General features: G+C 40.8%; 2 protein-coding genes across 9 annotated transcripts in view; one reads left to right on the top strand and one right to left on the bottom strand.

Moving 5' to 3' along the window:
• The first annotated feature begins 8,596 nt into the window (after positions 1-8,596).
• LOC147607437 (type I inositol polyphosphate 5-phosphatase 2-like) overlaps positions 8,597-23,138 on the top strand; it is a 43,528-nt gene continuing 28,986 nt past the window's right edge. For 2 of the 8 annotated variants that reach the window (XR_015264709.1, XR_015264711.1), the window contains exons 1-2: positions 8,600-8,871; positions 8,970-9,064. The gene's annotated coding sequence lies outside the window, so the exon portion shown is untranslated. Of the gene's footprint in view, positions 8,872-8,969; positions 9,083-23,138 lie in introns of all 8 variants that reach the window. The other 6 variants (XR_015264706.1, XM_086790491.1, XM_086790489.1 and 3 more) reach the window with 5 other exon arrangements.
• Positions 15,843-23,138, bottom strand: part of LOC147607438 (uncharacterized) — a 7,453-nt gene continuing 157 nt past the window's right edge. Inside the window, exons 1-3 of the mRNA XM_086790749.1 lie at positions 22,972-23,138; positions 22,488-22,940; positions 15,843-15,977 (exon numbers count right to left, since the gene is read on the bottom strand). The exon at positions 22,972-23,138 is cut by the window's right edge and continues 157 nt beyond it. Of these exons, the coding sequence (XP_086646875.1) occupies positions 15,843-15,977; positions 22,488-22,799 (447 nt within the window). The 5' untranslated portion in view covers positions 22,800-22,940; positions 22,972-23,138. The remainder of the gene's footprint in view (positions 15,978-22,487; positions 22,941-22,971) is intronic.

Consider the following 23,138-nt stretch of genomic DNA (forward strand, 5'->3'; position numbering starts at 1 on the left):
ATTTTGATGAGACTTTTGCTCCCACATGTCGTATGACCACTGTTCGTAGCATCTGTGCATTAGCAGCTCATAATGGTTGGAATGTACATCAGCTGGACATAAAGACTGCGTTCTTAAATGGAGATTTGCATGAGGAGGTGTATGTATCGCAGCCTCGTGGTTTTGTTCAAAGAGGGCAGGAAAACAAAGTGTGCAGGTTAAAAAAGGCTTTATATGGTTTAAAGCAAGCTCCACGAGCTTGGTATGAAAAAATACATGCATATTTGACTGCACATGAATTTCAGAATAGTCCAACAGAAAGCACTTTGTATGTTAAACGTGTGGATGGTGTACATCTAATCATTGCTCTCTATGTCGATGACATGCTGCTCACAGGACCAAATGAGAGTCATATTGCTGATTTTAAGGCTGATTTGAATGCCTCTTTTGAGATGTCAGATTTGGGGCATTTGCATCATTATTTGGGGATACAATTTAAGCAGTGTGATGGAGGTATTGCTTTGTGTCAGACAAAGTATATTGAAACATTGTTGCGGAGATTTGGCCTTGAAGACTGCAAGCCTATTGCTACTCCAATGGAGACAGGTTTGAAGTTGAGTCTTCATGATGCTGGAGATCACTTTGATGTCACACTCTATCAGACAGCTGTTGGTTGCCTCATTTATGTATGCATTACGAGGCCAGACATTCAGTTTGCAGTCTCACAGGTGAGCAGATTTATGCATAGCCCAGGCATTAAGCATTGGCAGGCAGTAAAGCGTATCTTTCGCTATTTGAGTGGTACTCGGCATCTTGGGTTGTTTTATCCCAAGGGGGGATCATTGCCGCCAGATTTACATGCTTTTTCAGATTCTGACTGGGCTGGTTGTTATGACACACGCGTGTCCACGAGTGGTTTTTGCTTCATGCTTGGAAGCTCATGCATATCATGGTTGAGCAAGAAGCAGCCTACTGTGGCCACTTCTAGTTGTGAAGCTGAGTACAGGGCAGCTTTCACAGCTACGGTTGAGTGTGTGTGGCTCAGACGCCTTATGGCTGATTTGGGTGTTGGGCAGCCATCTGCCACCACCATCTTCACTGACAGTCAGAGCGCATTGGCAGTTGCGCGGAACCCAGTGTTCCATGCTCGTACGAAGCACATTGAGGTGCACTACCATTATGTCAGGGAGAGACTCTCTGCAGGAGAGATCAGTTTGGCTTATGTGCCAACACAGGATAACCTTGCAGACCTTTTCACAAAGGCTCTGCCTCGTGAGAAGTTCGAAGCTTTTCGCAAAGCTTTGGGCTTACTCCCTTTTGTGGATTCGTCCACATAGCTAGACACTTCCCTATACATGAGTGCTAGCTCTTGTTCACCGCATCACTTCAGGGGGGATTTGTTACCATATTATAGTAGTGATGTGTGTGAACACACTTAGGACCGCCGGGGCACTTTTTCCCTCACTAGGAGGTTTTTTCCCCCGTGCATTGTATATACGCCCATTATCTTCTAGGGCTTGTTATCTTTCTTTTTTGGCACTCATAATACACTACTGTGTTGTGCTCAAGCTTCCTCATCTTCTTGAAGTTGTGTGTGCATTCCTGCAACCCTAATTCCAACAATGGAAACTAAGCTTGAGCTAGCATTCAAGGCCGCTGTGGGTGACTCTCTTTATCTTTAGAGATTGGGTGCAATCTACCCATGATGTTCTTGGTATCCAAATGGAAGAGTTTTCATCGTAATGCCATGCCACTCCGACTTAGTTTCCCATTGTGTTTTCTCCTATCATAGATTCTATGAGCGTAAGCTTCCTCTCATGAATCTTTAGAGATTGGGTGCAATCTACCCATGATGTTCTTGGTATCCAAATGGAAGAGTTTTCATCGTAATGCCATGCCACTCCGACTTAGTTTCCCATTGTGTTTTCTCCTATCATAGATTCTATGAGCGTAAGCTTCCTCTCATGAATCTCTCGCTCCCTCAAGACATGGTCGTGTAGCACTCTCAAGTTTCCTATGTCTTCTAGCTCTAAAGGCTCATTACATGTTTTCTCTTTGGTTCTAAGCTCATTTTATGCTTCCATGTTTTCTCCTTTTTGTACCTAGTGATCCCTTTATTATTGATCTTTTTGTGATTCCCATGCTTGAGGCACTACCCTCATAAGATGTTTCTAGGATTGGCTTTAGAGGTCTCAGTGTTGGAATCTTTTGTGGAAACATCATTATAGGTCCTACTGGACCCTCTATTCAAGTCTTGTGCTTCTCTCTTAGGATAGGGTATTCTTGTAGCTTTTTATATATTTTAAGCCCTCTTAAAAATATTATTCTACCCTCTTAGATAATTTGGGGACGCTCAGATTATTTTTGCGTTAAGCTAAATTATGTTAATATCATGGGTGATGCCATTATAAATATTAACATAATTGGTGGATATTGATGTATGTTTGGGGCCTCCAATGTTTGTTTTAGTTGGTTTGTATGGAAGGGTGATTCCTTGGTTACTTACGCCTACTGGCAAACATGTGTGTGGTTATGGTTTGTATATTAATGGAAAATTTGTTTCACCAATTTATTGTTAGTTATTTTATAGGTGAAGAGGTGAAGAGGATTCCGAAGATTGAGGAGAAATTACACAAATTTATTACTTGGCACACCATTTTTGTAAACAAGCTTTGTATATACATGTGCTAGCTTCTTGTGCACATTTTCATTTTTTTGGAAAGCCTTAGTTTATCAAACATAGACTTAAACTTTAATATTTTATAAAGTGTGATATGATTTAAACCCTAGCCTCAATTTATGGGCACTCTATTTTAAGCATAAGAGAGTGTCATGCAAGAAAAGCACCTTTTTGTCGAAAAAAAAAATCGAAAGCCTCATGCCATAAAATTTTCGGCATCAAAGAATTATCGGCTTTCGGCAAATTCTTGGAGGATGGTGACTAGAGGCCAACCATTTCACGATGAATTCAACAATTCTAGAGCTAAGTTTTCCATCTTCATTTATTTATTTACATTATTAAATTATACTTTCTTTATATATTAAATTGCAATGGTCACTTTACCCTCACCACCCACAGTCCAAAAAGAAATCTTATCATTGCAAGAGCAAATTGCTAGTGAGTAAGAACTCTGACGCAAATTAGAGCGTCAAGTGAAATGTTCCAAACAACACAAACATGATTCTTTCGACTCAGATGAGGAGGAAAGTGATCATGTTAAACACTCTTAAAGCTACCTTGCGTGCTTAGAATTCACGAAAAGACTCACGAATAAGCCGAAAGGCGTTCACTTTTCAAAATTATGATGACAAGAAGGATGCACGAGTTCTTATTGCATAGATTAGCTAACTAGATAACTATTTATTTAGCAAAAAATTCTCAAAAAAGGATAAAATTAAATGTGCTTGTAATCACTTGATCGAAAGTGCTGCTTTATGGTGGTGGAATGTTATCAAACAAGGTGAACATAGACCTTTAACATGGAAAGAGTTCCAAAAACTCTTAAAGAAGCATTTTCTACCATCTCAGTACAAGGCTAAAGCACGTCAATGATGGGACACTCTATGCCAGATTGAAAAAGAGAATGTCCAAGCTTATATTAACAAATTTTGGGATATTCTTTTACAAGTTCAAGTAATTGAAAAAGTCAAGAAAAAAGAGCAACGTAGGAAATTCATTGCTAGACTTAAGTCTGCCATTAGAGCTGACGTTAATATGTTTCATCCACATGATCTTAGTTCTGCTCTATGGACCTCGCTTTAAATTTAAAACGTAAAACATCTATATCTAGAGATTTCAAGATGCAAGATAAATCTTTTACAAAGTCTACTAAATCTTCTTTCCCTTCTATTACTTTTGATAAATCCAGGATACAAAAGGAAAAAGATGTGATTAAAGGAGATGCTCAGAAGGACAACAACAATAAACCCACGAATGGTCAACCAAAGAATCGATTCTTTAGATGTTACAAATGTCACAAGGAAGGACACCTCGCGCAAGACTGTCTTGACACAAAGAAGAATTCCACATCGGTGGCTCAACTCAACGTTATTAAGAAGACAACGAAGATTCTTTCAAGCAAGAGGGTAACTCTAAACCCAACTATTCAGATGAAGGTACGTTTTCAATTCATGCTTTATTGAGAATTCAAGGGAAAATAAAAGGAAAATCAATTTCTATATTGCATGATGATGGTAGCTCGCATGAATACATTTCTGAAAAAGCATTGAAAGCACTAAACCTAGATGTATCGTACTCTAATTACAAAGTAAAAGCTACATTTCAAGGTATTAAGTACAACTGCACAAAAGAGGTTAAGGATTTAGAATTAGAAATGGGTTTACTAAAAGAAAAGAGAACATTGCTAGTGGCTCCTTTTTTTGCAAGGTGTGGATGTCATCTTAGGTATGCCATGGAGACATGAGCATATTCCCCAGATTGACTATGAAACCCATACCATTTGGTTAATAAAAGGTGATAAAGAAATTTATCTTCAATGCCAAACCAAGGGTGAGTTAGGACCATTTTTGACCCATACTCGAGCAAAAAGAGCTATACATAAAAAGGAGAAGACATTTTTTATTTTTGTCAACCAGCTTACTACCCAATATGACTCCAAATCGAATGTGTCTCATGATCCTTTCATCTCCAAGTTCTCTAATTGCTTTATGGATGATTTACCACCTGGCTTACCAAGACCGCGTCCAGAAGACCATAGAATTAAGATAATTCCTGGTAGCTCACCACCATGTAAAGCTCCTTATAGAGTCAACATGTTTGAGCAGAAGGAGATCCAAAGGCAAATTGAAGAACTATTAGAGAAAGACTTGATTAGACCCTGTAGTTCTCCATTTGGTGCTCCAGTTCTTCTTGTTAAAAATAAGAATGGAACATATAGATTGTGTATCGATTATCATACACTAAACAAGATTACTGTCAAGAATCGATATCCAATACCTCAAGTGGATGACTTGCTAGATAAGCTTAAGGGAGCCCAAGTCTTTAGCGAGATTGATCTAAAGTATGGTTATTATCAAATTTGAATGAACGAAGGGGATATCTTCAAGACCGCCTTCAGAACCGAAATTGGTCATATGAATTTTTAGTTATGCCATTCGGTTTGACTAATGCTTCGGCTACTTTCAAGAGAATGATGAACATAATATTTTTGAAATATCAAAAAAAATTTGTAGTGTTTTTTGATGATATCTTAGTTTTTAGTAAGAATCGTCACTCATCAAGAGCACGAACAACATTTAGAAAAAGTGTTCTCACTTCTTTAAGAGAATCAGCTCTATGTCAATTTTGAAAATTTTAGAATAAATTTGAAAAGAACAAATTTTAGAATAAATTGAATATCTAGGGCACAATGTTTCTGTTGATGGTATTCGAGTAGATCCCAAAAAGAGCAAATTTTAGAATAAATTTGCTCTTTTCAAATTTATTCTAAAATTTGAAAAGAACAAATTTTAGAATAAATTAAATATCTAGGGCACATTGTTTCTGTTGATGGTATTCGAGTAGACCCCAAAAAGATTGAAATCATCGCTAATTGGCCTAGACCATGTGATATTCACGAACTCCGATCTTTTCTTGGATTATATATCTACTACAGGAAGTTCATTAGAAATTTTGCATACATTACACATCCTTTGACTGAACTTCTTAAGAAATCTAGATATTTTGATTGGACTAGTAGACATGATCATTCCTTCGCTGAACTTAAGAAAGCATTGACCCATGCACCAGTTCTTACACTACCAGATTTTCAACAACCATTCTTTGTTGTAGTTATACTGATACAAGTGGACAAGGCTTTGGTACTGTTCTTATGCAAGATGGACATCCCATTGCTTATGAGAATTGTAAGCTTAAACCAGCAGAAAGAAATTATAGTACATATGACAAAGAGTTAGCTGTTGTTGTGCATACTTTAAGACTTTGGAAACATTATTTAATGGGATCTGAATTCTTAATCAAGATAGACCAGCAAAGCATTCGTCATTTGTTAACCCAACCATTGATCTCTGATTGACATATCAAATGGGCTTCATTTATCCAAAGTTTTCAACCCATGATGCAATATTAATGGGATCTGAATTCTTAATCAAGATAGACCAGCAAAGCATTCATCATTTGTTAACCCAACCATTGATCTCTGATTGACATATCAAATGGGCTTCATTTATCCAAAGTTTTCAACCCATGATTCAATATTAACCAGGCAAAGAAAATGTTATGGTAGATGCTTTAAGTAGACGTCCTAGCATTCATAACATTTTTGTTATTCAAAGTGAACCATTGAGTCCTATGAGAGAATCTTATGATATGGACCCAAATTTTACTAAAATTTGGACTACGCTTAGAGACAATAATTGGAACCCTATTGGTGATTATTCATGCCATGATGGTTATCTTTTCTTCCAAAAGAGATTGTGTATTACACAATCTTTCAGACAATTCATACTGGAGAAAATTCATCAACCACCAAATATGGGTCATCGAGGTGTTTTAGCTACCTATAATTAGTCTCTAAAGAATTCTTTTGGCCTTATCTTAAACAAGATATAGCAAAATTTGTGGCTGAATGTTATGTTTGTTAAAAAATTAAAAGCTACAAGGGTAAGACCCAAGGACTTCTTACTCCTCTACCAAAAACTAATGATACTTGAGAACAAATATTTATGGACTTCATTATAGGTTTGCATACTACATCGAGTCATAATGATATGATTTGGACTATAGTTGACCATTTAAGTAAGCAAGCATATTTCTTACCTCTTGTGAGAAAACTTTGACTTCTTAGCAAGCCGCGAATATAATTATCAAACAAATCTTTGTACATCACAGATTGCCAAAAGTCATTATTTCTGTTAGAGACTCAAGATTTTGAGTCTCTGAGAAAACTTTGACTTCTTAGCAAGCCGCGAATATAATTATCAAACAAATCTTTGTACATCACAGATTGCCAAAAGTCATTATTTCTGTCAGAGACTCACTCAAGTGCAAAGCTTTCTTCTTCTCTTGAACTCTTACCTTCTTACTTGCTCAATCATAGGTTGGAGGTTGTAGGATGCATGCTTGTGTGTGTGGATAGAGTGTGTTAAGTGTGCAAGCTTGCTGGCTTGAGTGAGAGTGTGATTGAGCATAATTGAAAAAGAAGATGGTTTAAGCTTTCTAGCTAAACCATTAACTTTTGGAAGGATTACTCGGTTGATAAGAGAGTATGTGCTCAAATAAGAGGGATTGGCACACTCGTGGCCTCTTTAACCTCTCCAATAGGGACTTCTATGATCCAAAACAAGTTGTCTAACCACTCACATTATGGTTCCTTGTTGCTAGAGAGCAAAGAAGGTTCTTAACATGAACAAATGGCGCCATTGTCGAGGATTAAACTAATCTTGGATAAGGTAAGGAAGTTAAGCTATTTTTCTACTCAAAAATCTATTATTCTCACTCTATCTTACCCTTGGATGAAAATCCTTGGTGAATGTGGAGGAAAAGTGTTCTAGAGTAGGATTTAAGTTGTTTTGTGTGATTGTGTGTGCTATTGGTGTGATTAGGAGTGGATTTATTTGATTAGAGTAGGCTTTGCTTCTAACCTCAACCTCTTTTATGTTTTGTGTTGCTTAATTTATTCTATTCTTTCTCTCACGGGAGTGGTGGAATGAAGAGAAAGCTCTTTCGGGTGTGATCCATGGTTAACTTCATCATGACTAAGAGCATTGGCCTTATATTCATTCGAAAATTAGTGTGCATTAGCATTTTTATATTTTTGCCAAGATTAACTTAAAGGTATTAATCTTTGTAGTTATTATTTTTGGTTAAATTTATTTGAAAATCATGACATTAGAGTGTTGAAAAGACCCTCTATCATGTCAAAAAACCTAAAAAACATTAAGTAAAGCCCTGAAAAATATAAAATTCTACAAAAAACTATGTTTTATGTTCTCTAGAATTTTTTTGGACCATTGACCAGGATCCGGATTATCCAAATCCAGGGCGTTGAATTCACGTCAAAATCACTAACCACAGCTAGAAAGTTGTTAATAAGTGGTAAATGATCTTCATTTCCAAACTTGAACATAATGAAGGGGTTTTCAAGGTACCAATCAAATGATCTTTTGTAAGAGGGTATAAAGTTGAGTGAAGACCCATGGAGTACCCTAAAAGTACATAATCGGTGCCATCTACCATCATAAATGCACTTTTTGATCGTCGATCCCAAATCTAGATCACTAACCCAACCTGCATTCAATCTTGATCACCTTTCTTTGCTCAAGAATCTCAATCATCAATCTTATTCTCAACTCATCCTAGAAACCAGATTACTTGGATTATCTACCTTTCAGATTATCCAGAAATTAAATTGCTTGGATTGTCTGCCTTTCAGATTGTTACCTATTTCAGATCAAGAGATTCTCATTTCAGATCTTTCTTGATCTCGTCTCGCATATCATTGACAATTCAAATCACATCTATATTCGTCGATCCGATTCTTGAATCACCGAGATATTCATATTGCTAGATTTTGGGATTATATATTGTTCAGATTGTGGCATGTTCGTATCATTCAATATCCAAATCGGTTCTGCTTATTAACATCTTCGGCTGCCTTATCCTGCTGCTTTTCTTCTATTTCTCTTAGGAAAGTAGCACAAACACACCCAAGTACCACCATCCTTGCCAGTCCAGGCACTACTGCTGGCGGTTGGAGTGAACACCCTGCACAGTTGTTCGCATGCATCAGAGCAGAGTTTCAATCTTCAAAGTCAGTCAATGTTCTGGATTGCTCATTTTGCAGATGAGATGTTAAGAAGACACCCAGATACTATAAAGAGAGTCCAGTCAGCAACATTCGAAAAAGAGCTCCTTACCACCCAGGAGTGGCGGTAAATAACCACCTTAGAGCAACAGTCATTGCATTGCTCAATTTTATGATCCACGTCTTAACTCTTCTACATATGTCTGCCTCTTCTTTTCTATACAGAATAGCTGTGGACACATGGAATGTTGCAGGGATAACCCCTCCTCCACAATTAGACTTAAAGGATTGAACGGTCGTGCGGATATTTATGTTGTTGGGTGGGGTCAACATGCCCTGTACACATTATTGCTATATCTCTGAACAAATTGTTGCGACAGCTCAAACACCTAAACGTTAACTAAGACACCTAAACATTAACTAAGACACTAATTATGCAACGAGATAAATGGATATGCTTATTTTGTTGCCAATGCAATTTTCAAGAAATGGTGCCCTTAAATGTGGACAATGTCTTTGGTCCCAGAGATACTGAACCTGCAATTAAATGGCAAGCATTAATTCGTGAGACTTTAAATCGACCAGGAGAAAAGAGCAAGTGTAGATATTGTAGTGCCCCTTCATCACCATCCGGAATAGATGAGAAGACTGACCTTATTCCTTTAATGGCATCCCCATCCACCTCTAAAAGGGAATGTGATGATCAAACCATGGGTAATGTGAAGCAAAACATAGTTGAAGTTTACAGCAGCACAGAGCGCAGCAGCCTACCTACTTCACATCATCAAAAAACAAAATGTGAATCTTTTAAATGGCTATCTGGTGGTGATCTTCCAGAAGGTGGTGGTGTAAAGGAGGATAGGACACTTGTCATACCCTTATCATCTATGTCCAGGGTTCTATCCACGTTTACAGATCCTGTGAAAAAGCAAGCAGGTTATGTTCGGATTGCTAGCCAACGGATGGTTGGAATACACATCTCTGTCTGGGTCTGCAGAAAGCTGCGGCGCTATATTCATAACTTGTCAGTTTCATGTGTTGGCCTCGGTCTAATGGGATGCTTGGGAAACAAGGTCTCTCTTTTTCTTTTTCTTTTCGTGAAATGGTGTTTTATATTATATGTAAAAATGTACATCAGCCACATGGCTCACACAGAACCTATGGCCCCAAACAAAACCCCCACAAAAGATCCTCTAAAGGATCATGACCATGCAAACCTGTACACTAATAAGAAAGCCTCCTAGCCAAATAAGCATCCCAGATAAAAGCATCAAAGATGAGCCAGCCGAGCCGTCGTAGACCATAACGAAATAACATCTGCATCCAGTAGTTGAGCTGAGAGAAGAGAAGAAAACTGCCAAAGCAGCAAACCGCGGATACGTAGAATGTGCCCATGTATTCCACACAAGGAATCAAAAATGAACCCATTCCGTGTAGTCCAAATATGCCAAAGTCCTGTCCATCTAAGGAAATGGAATATCACAAGGTGACTGTCCGAAGTAATGACTTGAGGACAAATCCCAAATATCCACTGATGAGCCGAAACAGTAGACCTCTCTACTGCCTCCCAAATGCGAGAGACAAAAGACCAAATCTGACGGGCCACTGGACAACTCATGAACAGATGCATAACTGTTTCAGTGCATGTTGTGCAGAAGAAGCAAGAGGCCAATGTAATTTTACGTTGGCTGAGCTGATCCCGTGTAGGTAATCCTCCCACCAACATCCTCCAAATGAAAACCTTACCTTGGTAAGGGAGTTTAGACTGCCAACCATGCATCAGAGTTTTCTGCCACCATGATTTAGACTTGTGCAATCCCCACACCTTATTGGCCTTGGCTGAAACCCAATCTTTCTCTGATACAAGCTTATGATAGACCTGGTTAGCTGAGAGTGATATCAAGTCACCAGATTTACATAGTGCCCAATCAAGCCAAGGCTGATCTGCAGATGGCCGAGGCAATGGAGTAAAAGGCTCAACTGCATGCATGATGTCAACCCATAGTGGCTGAAATGTCCGAGGAACCCTAAAGTGCTGCCGAATACAACGAAACGAATATGGCCTGTCACGACCAGGTATCTGAGCATCTCGGATTCTAACCAAGCCTAGCTTGACCATGCGGTTGAGTCGTATGCGTGAAGCATCTCTGTCTGGCCAAACAATGACACGCGACTCCACAAATGTTTCGAACTGCAAAGAGTTCAAAAGTAGTCTTTCATGACCAGGATCCCACCGAGCCAATAGTAGAACTTCATGCCAAGAAAGGAGAATATGCGATAAAATGTGTGATGAGCGAATACGGACAGGATGAGCCGCATTCACAATGTCCCACCATGAAGCGTGCAAACGTGTCCGCCCATGTGACAATCCCTCCAACTCAATCAAGTCACGAGCCATGAATACCCAAGGCTGCGCGCCACCATATGCAAGCGGACATCCAGTAAAGCAGCCCCACCCATTCTTTTGGGCGTCGTAATGTGATTCCAAGCTATCCATGTTTGACCCATAATATTTCCTTGCCTCTTCCACAGCATAAACCGAATGGGAGCAACCAAACGGATGAGAGATTTGTGCGTCCAAGGTAGCAAAGGCAAAAAATAGGAAATCATGCTAAGCATAATAACCTGAGCTACCTTAACCCTCACATGCATAGGCCACCCTTGAGCTTTCCAATACACAAATTTATCGGAGATCCGAGCAGAAATCCAAGCAAGAAGCGCTTGGGGGTCCACATCCAAATTCCGTGCATACAATGAGGGCTGATTTTGTTGAATTTATTTTCAGCCCAGAAGCCAATGCAAAATTATTCCAAGCTTCCATTGCTCGATCTATATTGGCTTTTTTGGCCCTGAGAAACATAAAAGTGTCATCCGCAAGGACTTGAGCAACCAATTGCTTGCCATGAGGGAGATGCAAACCAACCACTTCACCATGCGATGCCATAGCATCTAGGCGAGATAACATAGGATGAGTGGCAATGGCAAAGAAAAGAGGGCTAAGAGGACAGCCCTGCCGGAGAGAACAGGTGAGAGAAATACCATCCGAAAGTCCTCCATTGAGCATAATCCGCGTGATAGAGCCAGAGCCAAGTAAATGCACCAAATTAGCCATTTTGGGACCAAAGCCCATGGTTGTCATTAACTGAGAAAGGAAAGACCAGCTGACATGATCAAAAGCTTTTTCAAGATCCAGCTGCACCATCACAATCTCTTGCTTCTTTGCCTTGGCATAATCCACTCCAATTTGAACATTAAGAATATTATGCAAAATATTCCTGCCATGCACAAATCCATATTGATATGGATGAACAAGAGTAGGAAGCACCTTCTGCAAGCGATTGGCAAAAATCTTTGTAAAGATTTTATACATAATACCCATAAGTGAGATCGGGCGCCATTGAGCCAAAGAAGTAGGCGAAGGGACTTTGGGCAACAAACGAAGTATGCCCAACTTCCAATCGGCAGGCATATATCCCTCATCCCAAACCCTTTGACAAATAAGCGTCAAAGGCTCTGCAAGCTGATCAACATATTTTCGGAAAAACTCATTTGTCAAACCATTCCAACCAGGGCTCTTTCCCATGGGAAGTTTGGAGAGAACAGCTTCCACTTCCCCTTGAGTAACAGGAGCATCAAGTTGAACCGCCACATCAAGGTCAACTTGATATCGTACTTCAGCAAACAATGACTCCCTTGCAGCCAGGACAGCCGGTGAGATATCCTCTCGAGGGGCAAGCAAATCTTCATAAAACCTGATGCAATGCTGAATAACCTCAGAAGGTTGAGTAACAAGGTTGCCTTTGGCATCCATCAGCCTTCAATATTCTCACGCATATGTTTTTGATGCAACTTATCATAGAAGCAATGAGATTGACAGTTAGCATCCCGCAAAGCATCAAGACGTGCAAGTAGTTTAAAGCGAACATATTGTGCTTCCTGCACCCTAGATAGCTCCTTTTTCAGCCATTCTATGGCATCCACAACTTCAGCATCCATAGAGTCAGTAAACATGAATGCCTGCAAGCCCTTTAAAAGCGACTCAAGAAGAGCCACATGCTGTTTTTGTATAGAGGCATTAGCAAGACCATAATGCCGCGCTAATTTTCGAGTGTTGGTAAGGAACACTGGCCAAGCATGATAATCAGCCATGGACACTCTTGTGGAGAAATGTCGTATCAACTGACGCATATAAACATCAAAAACTTCATGCTCCAAAAAAGTGTGATTTAAGCGCAAAGGCAAGCGTCCCAACAAGCCTTTATATGCATCCACAGGATGATAGACCATTTCAAACACAAGCGGCCAATGATCTGACAAAACCTGTTGTTGCTGATCAACCATCATAGTAAGAACCTCTGGCAAAACTAAGCTCTAGATAGGTCTTGGGATTTGTGTGAGCAAGAGGGGGACTGTTTTGCGGCTGATTTTTTATGGACTGTTTCGGGCTGATCGGGAAGAGGAGAAGCAAGAGGAAGGCGGGCTGATTTGCTGGACAGCCACTTGTTGCAGGTATCAGTTCTTCTTTGTTCCCACCCACCCACCCTTTTCAGAGTACATCCCCGCTATGGCAGATCTGTTTGAGATGGCCGAGAGACATGTGAAGATCCCGACACTCCCCACGTTCCCGGTGGACTGTCAGTTGGACGGGAGCAACTACGGCATATGGAAGGTGATGATGGAATCCGTTCTAGAGTCCTACGATCTCGCCGATTTCGTCGTTGTTGGTGTTCCACGGCCGGAAGTAGAGGAAGGGGAGTTACCGTCAACCCGAAAGGACCGGGAGGCCCAGACACAGATGTGGGATCGTGTCAACGCCAGGGTCCGTTCGTTTATTTTCCTCAACTGCACACCGCAGGTAATCAATCATGTCAAGCACATGACGCTGGCCAGAGGTATATGGCAGCATTTGGCCTCACTTTACAACAGGGTATCGCCCATGAAGAGGATTTCCTTGGAAGTACAGATGCGGGTTATGAGCCCTGCAAAATCGTCGACGATGCGGGAGCATATTAACAAGCTGCAGGCTCTTCAGCAGGAAGTTCTTCAGGCTGGGAAGGAGATATCGTCAGAGGACATGGCCATCACGTTGCTGTCACATTTGCCCTCTTCGTACTCAGCATTTTACTCGTCTTTGATTACCAGTGGCAGGCTCAGCACCATCATGTGGGAGGAGCTTGTGCCCATGGTCCTGGACCAGGAGGAACGATTCACGAACCCTCCTCAGGGTGGAGGTTCGGAGGCCGTAACTGGCCAACGGTCGAAAGGCCGTAACTCGGGCAAAGGGAAGGCTTCATCGGAGAAGTCTTCTGAGAAGAAGTCCGACGCTGACCGCCGCGAGAAACTGAAGGCAAAGAGGACCTGTAATGATTGTGGCGAGAAAGGCCACTACTGGAGGCAGTGTCCCAAGCGGAAGACCGAGAAGGGTGAAGACTCCTCAGCAGCAATCATGAAGACTCCGGCTTTTGTGCACCTGGAGGTGATGGACACCGATGCTTCATTTTCTTCAGGCAGGGAGGAGATTGGAGGACTCTCCGCAACGGATACTCGGGAGTGGATTCTCGATAGTGGTGCTTCCAGGCACATGACTCCTTCCCGTTCCGGTTTACAGGATCTCTGCAGGTGTTCTGGTCATATTCTTACTGGGGATACATCCACTATCCCAGTTCACAGTGAGGGCAGGATGGAGATAGTTCCCGATGGCAGAGGGAGGAAGCATTCCTCCCAGGTGTTGTATGTTCCGGAACTTGGTTTTCATCTGTTGTCAGTGCATCAGGTTTGCAAGACTGGCGTACGGGTGGAGTTTGATGAGCATTTTGTTGCTCTCCGGGACAAAGCAACAGGCCAAGTGGTTTGGGAAGGTGGAGTGGAGAATGGAGTTTACAGGCTTTCAGCACTCTCTCTCCCAGGTCTCAAAACCATGCATTTTGAACACGAACTTCGATATATATTCCAAAATTTTACATATACAAAATTGGAGCGTCACACACAATGGAAATGGCGGAATCATCCATGAACTCATAGGGAGAAGAAGAATGATAGCAATGCCATTCTCCACACAAAGTGAAGAAGCATTCTCTACATAGAGTGATATATAAAACAAAAGTGAAATTTCAATAAGACAAAAAGAGAGAGAATTTGTTACTCACATCCCAGTTTTGACGATTTTTGTGGCCTTTTACAAGCCCTTGAATTGGCTTCTTTGGTCTTCCAAAGGCAATCCATTGTGCCCTAAGATGTTGCAAGATGTCGATATAAGGTTGATTCTTCAAAACTGTTTGAGCCTCCATATTAGCCATTAAAGATATTTTGCAGCTTGCATCTTCTGGAGCATTAGCCACAATGCGTACCTTCCTCCTTGTATAGAAACATTTCCTTTGTTCAAATGCTTTCCCCTTTCCATCTCTTATGAAGAGCTTTGCTGCATATATTGAGTGTTGCCCTGCTAGGATCTAATATGTATACTCTCGCAACTTCTCAACTTGCACCTCTTCCTTATGCATGGGAATATTTGTCTCTTTATGAAAAGGCATAAGATATGCACATGTGGCTGGATGCGTTGACAACATGGCAAAGCTCTTCACTGATTCATTTACATAACTGATAGTTAAGGTTATATACACGTACTGACTCGGTGCTTTAAAAGCAATTCATGACTAGAATAGAAACCTCATATTCAACTCCAAAAGGTAAGTACTCTGCATACTCCATCAATCCAGTCATGCTAGTGTCCTTATTTTGTAATTTTTTTTTCAAGCACCTTAAAGTCTACATCATGAGATGGCTCTTGGAACACACTACTCTTACCACTAGGCTCTGCAGCAAAAGTAATGTTTGTTTCACCACTAGTCTTTCCCTCAATGTTTGTCCTTAAGTCACTAGTATCATGCGTTGTCTCACTATGATCACTTGCCTCCATATTCTCACTCATTCTTGTGTCCTTTAATCCTTGTGAGCTAGTAATCTCAACATTTTGTTTCTTCATTGTCTTTGAGGCTCTTGTGCTCTTTGTTTTATGTTGCTTCACCTTTTTTATTACGATTTCAAAAGCAAACATAATTTCCATGTTATTACAATTTTCTGGTTCAACATTCCAACCCTTCATTGCCATTGTGTCCTCTCCAGTGGAACCATCCTCACATGTTCATAGCAAGTAGCATCCAATTGATACACATCCCCACCCTTGGCATGCACATTGAGGCAAGGGTAGGAATCATTGTCTTTAAGCCTTGCATCCTAAATAATTGACACTTCACCAAAATCTTGAAATTCTGAGCTAGAAATATTGAGAAAGCAATGTACGTTATTTGGTGGAGTGTGTGAACACACCTTAGAGGTGCAAGATGTTATCTTAAGTTTTGTGGAATGATAAGAATGCCACATGAGATATTTTGTGAATGGTGAGGGCCACATGAAAGAAAAGGAATTACCAAATGACATGCCACATGTAAAGGGGATTGGGGTAGAGGCCATCTATATTAGAAGTCTTTCATTGCATGGTTTATAACACATTATAATAGAAATTGAGTTGAGTGTGCCTGTTCTCTTGCATTAGTGTACTAATTATCATTATAGATTTTCTAGATTATTTTGAGCCTTGTTAAATATATGCTAATTATCTAATTAGACTAGGCTTAGCATGATTTCTCAATTTCTTAACTTGGTATTAGAGCAACGTTTATGTAAGCCTAGGTTATTTGTGGTATTTTTCTTAAGTTTTCTTTAGTACTTTAAGAGAAAATAACGGCACACTCATTATTATGTGGAACCTACATCATTTGGAATATTGAGAAGAAGGGGGAGCTACCATAAAAAAAATCAAACGAGAAAGAATAGAAAGAGCAAACTGAAGCGGCCCCACGACAACAGCATAGGAATTGCCCTAATTATGCAGGAATCACCCTATATTCTAATTTTTTTTAAAAAAAATAGGTATTTGAAAAAAACAAGAGCCATTGGATCTAATTGCATTATGTACCACTAAAATCAATATGCTTTGATCATCTGAGTAGGATACACTTAAATCTGCACCCTTGAACAACTAGCTAAAATCAAAGTTTGCTTAGTCATGCCCGTGATCCTTGATCACGACCAAGATGTTGAAATATGTAGTCTTGGGTTATTTGGTCGAGTGTGTGAATAAACCTTAGAGGTGCAAGATGTTATCTTAAGTTTTGTGGAATGATAAGAATGCCACATGAGATATTGTGTGAATGGTGAGAGCCACATGAAAGAAAAGGTGAATGGTGAGAGCCACATGAAAGAAAAGGAATTACCAAATGACATGCCACATGTAAATGACCATCTATATTAGAAGTCTATTATTGCATGGTTTATAACAGATTACAATAGAAATTGAGTTGATTGTGCCTATTCTCTTGCATTAGTGTACTAATTATCAATATAGATTTTCTAGATTATTTTGAGCCTTTTTAAATATATGCTAATTATCTGATTAGACTAGGCTTAGCATGATTTCTCAATTTCTTAACTTGGTATTAGAGCAAGATTTATGTAAGCCTAGGCTATTTGTGGTATTTTTCTTAAGTTTTTTTAGTATTTTAAGAGAAAAACATGGCACACTCATTATTATGTGGAACGTACATCATTTGGAATATTGCGAAGAAGGGGGAGCTACGATAAAAAAAATCCAACGAGAAAGAATAGAAAGACCAAACTGAAGTGGCCCCACGACAAGAGCATAAGAATTGTCCTAATTATGCAGGAATTGCCTTATATTCTAAATTTTCTAAAAAAAATAGAAATTTAAAAAAAGGAAGAGCCATTTGCATTATGCACCACTAAAATCAATATGTTTTGATCATCTAAGTAGGATACACTTAAATCTGCACCCTTGAACCACTAGCTGAAATCAAAGTTTGCATAGTCACGCCCCTGATCCTTGATCAGGACCAAGATGTTGAAATATGTAAGCTTGGGTTATTTTGTGGAGTGTGTGAACACACCTTAGAGGTGCAAGATGTTATCTTAGGTTTTGTGGAAAGATATTGTGGGAATGGTGAGAGCCACATGAAAGAAAAGGAATTACCAAATGACATGCCACATGTAAACTGGAAGTCTTTCATTGCATAGTTTATAACACATTACAATAGAAATTGAGTTGAGTGTGCCTATTCTCTTACATAAGTGTACTAATTATCATTATAGATTTTCTAGATTATTTTGAGCCTTGTTAAATATATGCTAATTATCTGATTAGACTAGGCTTAGCATGATTTCTCAATTTCTTAACTTGGTGTATTAGAGCAAGGTTTATGTAAGCCTAGGTTATTTGTGGTATTTTTCTTAAGTTTTTTTAGTATTTTAAGAGAAAATAATGGCACACTCATTATTATGTGGAACCTACATCATTTGGAATATTGAGAAGAAGGGGGAGCTACCATTTTAAAAAATTCAACGAGAAAGAATAGAAAGACCAAACTAAAATGGCCACGATAAGAGCACAGGAATTCCCTTCAAGAGTTGCCCTTATTATGCAGGAATTGCCTTATATTTAATTTTTTTTAAATAGAAATTTGGAAAAAACAAGAGCCATGGATCTAATTGCATTATGCACCAATAAAATCAATATGCTTCGATCATCTAAGTAGAATACACTTAAATCTGCACCCTTGAACCACTAGCTAAAATCAAAGTTTGCATAGTCACGCGCGTGACCCTTGATCAGGACCAAGATGTTGAAATATGTAAGCTTGGGTTATTTGGTGGAGAGTGTGAACACAGCTTAGAGGTGCAAGATTGTATCTTAAGTTTTGTGGAATGATAAGAATGCCACATGAGATATTGTGTGAATGGTGAGAGCCACATGAAAGAAAAGGAATTACAAAATGACATGACACATGTAAACAAGAAGTCATTCATTGCATGGTTTATAAAAAATTACAATAGAAATTGAGTTGAGTGTGCCTATTCTCTTGCATTAGTGTACTAATTATCATTATAGATTTTCTAGATTATTTTGAGCCTTGTTAAGTATATGCTAATTATCTGATTGGACTAGGATTAGCATGATTTCTCAATTTCTTAACTTGGTATTAGAGCAAGGTTTATGTAAGCCTAGGTTATTTGTGGTATTTTTCTTAAGTTCTTTTAGTATTTTAAGAGAAAATAACGGCACACTCATTATTACATGGAACCTACATCATTTGGAATATTGAGAAGAAGGGGCAGCCACCATTAAAAAAATCCAACGAGAAAGAATAGAAAGACCAAACTAAAGTGGCCACGATAAGAGCACGGGAATTGCCCTAATTATGGTGGAATTTCCTTATATATTTTTTTAAAAAAATTAGAAATTTGAAAAAAACAAGAGCCATTGCATCCAATTGCATTATGCACCAATAAAATCAATATGCTTCAATCATCTGAGTAGGATACACTTAAATCTCCACCCTTGAACCACTAGCTGAAATCAAAGTTTGCATAGTCAGGCCCATGATCCTTGATCAGGACCAAGATGTTGAAATATGTAAGCTTGGGTTATTGGTGGAAAGTGTGAACACACCTTAGAGGTGCAAGATGTTATCTTAAGTTTTGTGGAATGATAAGAATGCCACATGAGATATTGTGTGAATGGTGAGAGCCACATGAAAGAAAAGGAATTACCAAATGACATGCCACATGTAAATGGGATGGGCTAGAGGCCATCTATATTAGAAGTCTTTCATTGCATGGTTTATAACACATTACAATAGAAATTGAGTTGAGTGTGCCTATTCTCTTGCATTAGTGTACTAATTATCATTATAGATTTTCTAGATTATTTTGAGCCTTGTTAAATATATGCTAATTATCTGATTAGACTAGGCTTAGCATGATTTCTCAATTTCTTAACTTGGTATTAGAGCAAGGTTTATGTAAGCCTAGGTTATTTGTGGTATTTTTCTTAAGTTTTTTTTAGTACTTTAAGAGAGAAAAACTCAGGATTGTGATGAGTGGCAGTCTGGTAATGGCTACTCAAGTGTGGATACGCTGCAGGTGTGAGCTTTCCGAGACCAGGTGGTGGATAGCTTACCAGTAGATGGCAGCAGTTGGCAGGAACTTTCCAGTACTGATGTTGGTAGTTCTTGTGTTCGTGAGTCAGAGGGAGCTGAACAGGTCACTTATGCTCTGATGTCTCGTAGTGTTCGGGACTTAGAACCTCCAGTAGATGAGGATGTTCTTTCCGGGACCTTTCGGAAAGCCAGGCAGGTGACAGGTGCTTACTTGCAGAAGGAGGTGGTTTCTCCAGGCTTTGTGGTTCCGGATTCAGAGGGGGTGGGTGACAGGTTTCAGAAGGCCTTGCGTGGTCTTCAGAAGGTTTCCAGGACTTGTTTGTGCACCGTAACAGGTGTTGATCCTTGTGAGCAGTGTGATGTCTCTGTGACTCATAAGCTGTATGGTTCATTGATCTGGTTGATGGACACCGGATTGGACGGGAGCTTCTTGATGAGGCAGTTGAGCTCTTGGTTGCGGATGACTCTTTTGGAGGCAGGATTGCGTTTCCTGTGGTTTCTGCGGCATGCGAAGGATCATGGACTCTTGTACACAAGAGGGGGATTGTTGGATGGAGTCCGACTCCGCGGTTGGAGTGACTCAGTTTGGGGAGGAGATCCGGACATGAGGGGATCTACTTATGGCCCAGGAGTAGTTTTACGGAGCAGGAGGAGGTTGCATGGCAGGTTTGGGCTTCCACTGGAGGAACCCATGGTCATCGAGAGGCACTTTGTTCGTGAACAGATCGTTGCTGATGACATCTTGCTGGAGTTCTGTTCGACGGAGGACAGTACGGTGGACCTCTTCACGAAGTCGCTCTCTCAGGATTTGCTTGGGTGGCACCCCAGCTCCCAGTGGTTGGTTACACAGCCAGGAGCTGAGAGGGGGTGTTAGAAGTCATCTCCTGTCTATTTGTATACACCAGGGCCTTTGTTGTGGGTGTGCCCGCCCTTATGAGGTGTTTTATCATTTTTCCTCACTCCCCGTATTTTTCCCCTATTTTTTCCCATTTTTATGAGGCTTGGGAGGGCTGCCAGAGGGTGCCAAGAGCAGTACAATGCTGGCCGACTGGATGTTTATCAGTCGTGGGCACTCTTGCTGCTGGCCGACTGGTTTTCATCAGTCGTGGGCACCAGTTTGCTGGCCGACTGCATTTATGCAGTCGTGGGACCTCTTTCTTCAGTCGTGGACACTTTAGTGCTGGTCGACTGCCCTTCCAGGGAGGTATATATAGGTCCTCAGCCCCCATACCTTATTTGTATCATTTCTCGGGATCTTCTTGTGTATATCAGAGCAGAGTTACACGCCGACATCTCTCTCTGTCTTGTGCTGTTTTTCTGCCTGTGTTTTTTGCTTTTGCTCTTGTGCTCCCAGATGCATCATCTCCGCTGCGTATTCTGACAAAAACATGAAACCCCTTATATACATAAGCTTTGCCAGCCAACTTATGCTGCTTATGTTCAACTGCACACAAAACATCCCAACCATGACAAAAAGTTGTACGCCAAAGCCTGAACTGCTTTTGGCGTGAAGAAATACCCTTTACATTCCATTGTACAATTTTCATAAGCCTTCCCAGAAAAGGAATCAACAAGGCCGTGTACTAGGCCCACGACAATCTGCCAGATCACGAACCTTTTGAAGCATTGCATTTTTAGACATGGTATTTGTGATCTCAGACTGCCCTTGGAGTTCCCGAGCATGTGTCAAAGGGTAATGACCATCCCATGGCGAGATGACCTCACCCTTCGAACCAAACACAAGAGGCAATTGTTGTTGTGCTTCTTTTGTTAGGCGACTTCTAATAGGATAGCGTTCTACTCTATCCACCCCAAGAGGCCCTGTACCCTGAGAAAGTTGGCCTCCCGGCCTCTCAATCCTGGTCTGTTGCTGGGCACCTGAACCCAAAGGGCGACGAGCATATATATGTAAGGGTCCCTGATGAGTATGCAAAGGCCCCCGCCAAACAGCATCTGAGAAATCCCCCCGCGGGGCAACAAATCGTGTCTTTTTACCACGTACTTCCACCCATGGCTGCTCAACCTCATTCTGAACATCCACATGTACATCCATGTGTTGGGCATCATGTGAAGGAGCATCATGCTCATCTTCCACGGGCAACTGCCCATCAACGATATCCTTGGTAGCAACAACTTGTTCTTTCTTAAGACATTCGGAGACAAAGTGGTCCATCTCACCACATTTGAAACAGTGGCCAGCAAATGTATCCCACCTCAATTCATACATTAAAGGTTGCAGCCCAGCCATATTGACACGCAAATGTGTTGGCCTAGGTCTCCCAGTATTCCGCAACATGCATAGACGATTTCGGTTTCTAGATGTCATTCGAGGCACCACCAAGACATCACCGATACCTCGCATGAGACCTGGTAAAACACGCCAAAACATTGGTGGGAATTGTTTCACTTCAACCCAAACTGGGCAAGCCTGGGGCAACATATCTTGGTACTCTGCCATAGGCTTCCACGGAACCACATGAACCAACTGCCCATCCAAAAAAAGTGGCACCTGCTCCAAGACTGCCCTACGGGCTTTCGAAGTGCGAAAAAGTATTTCATAAAAGCCTCTCGGACCATCGTAAATCTCCTCAAGTGCCTCAGGCAACACCAAGCGGCCCAGCCATGCTCTAAGACGAGGCAACAATGGAATACGCCCAGTAAAGAAAAAGATAGCAGCACGATCATGAAAATCTGCTAGCTGTTGTAGCAACAAAGGAGTCCCCATGCATACATCAGCCACACCACTATTATCCACTGCAGCCATTTGCACGCTATTTGCCTTCACATATTCTTGCACAAGCTCATCAGTGATCTGCAGCAAACGTGCAAACTCCGGAGAAGGTACCTGAGAACTTTCCTCTGCATTCTCTCCAACATTCACCGGAGTATAGCTTGCATCAACATCAAGCCTTTGACGTTTTTGTTGCTCCGAGGCATCTGAAGCATAACCCACATCCTTCTCGATCATCTCCTCAATAAGATCCATGTTAAGGCTATTGGCAGCCATGCCACCAACAGCAGCAGCCGGGTCATCCAAATCCATGTACAAAAGCAAAGAAAACTCGTTCTCTCAAACCCAAATTCAGCACCTGCTGCAGTGCTGGCTGGAAACTCTTCTGTACCTGCAGTACCTGCTGAAACCCTACTGTACCTGCAGTACTGGCTGGAAACTCTTCTGTACCACCTGCTGAAACCCTACTGTACCTGCAAGTCACCTGCTAGAAACCCTACTGTACCTACAGTACCGGCAGCTGGAAACTCTTCTGTACCTGCAGTACTTGCGGAAACTATTGTACCTGGAAGAACCCCTACTGTACTGCAGCACCTGCTGGAAACCCTACTGGACCTGCAGTACTTGCTAGAAACCCTAGTGTACCTGCTG

This window comes from Cibotium barometz, chromosome 55 (genome assembly GCF_041138505.1).
Source record: "Cibotium barometz isolate CiBa-2024 chromosome 55, ASM4113850v1, whole genome shotgun sequence".
Classification (NCBI taxonomy): domain Eukaryota; kingdom Viridiplantae; phylum Streptophyta; class Polypodiopsida; order Cyatheales; family Cibotiaceae; genus Cibotium; species Cibotium barometz.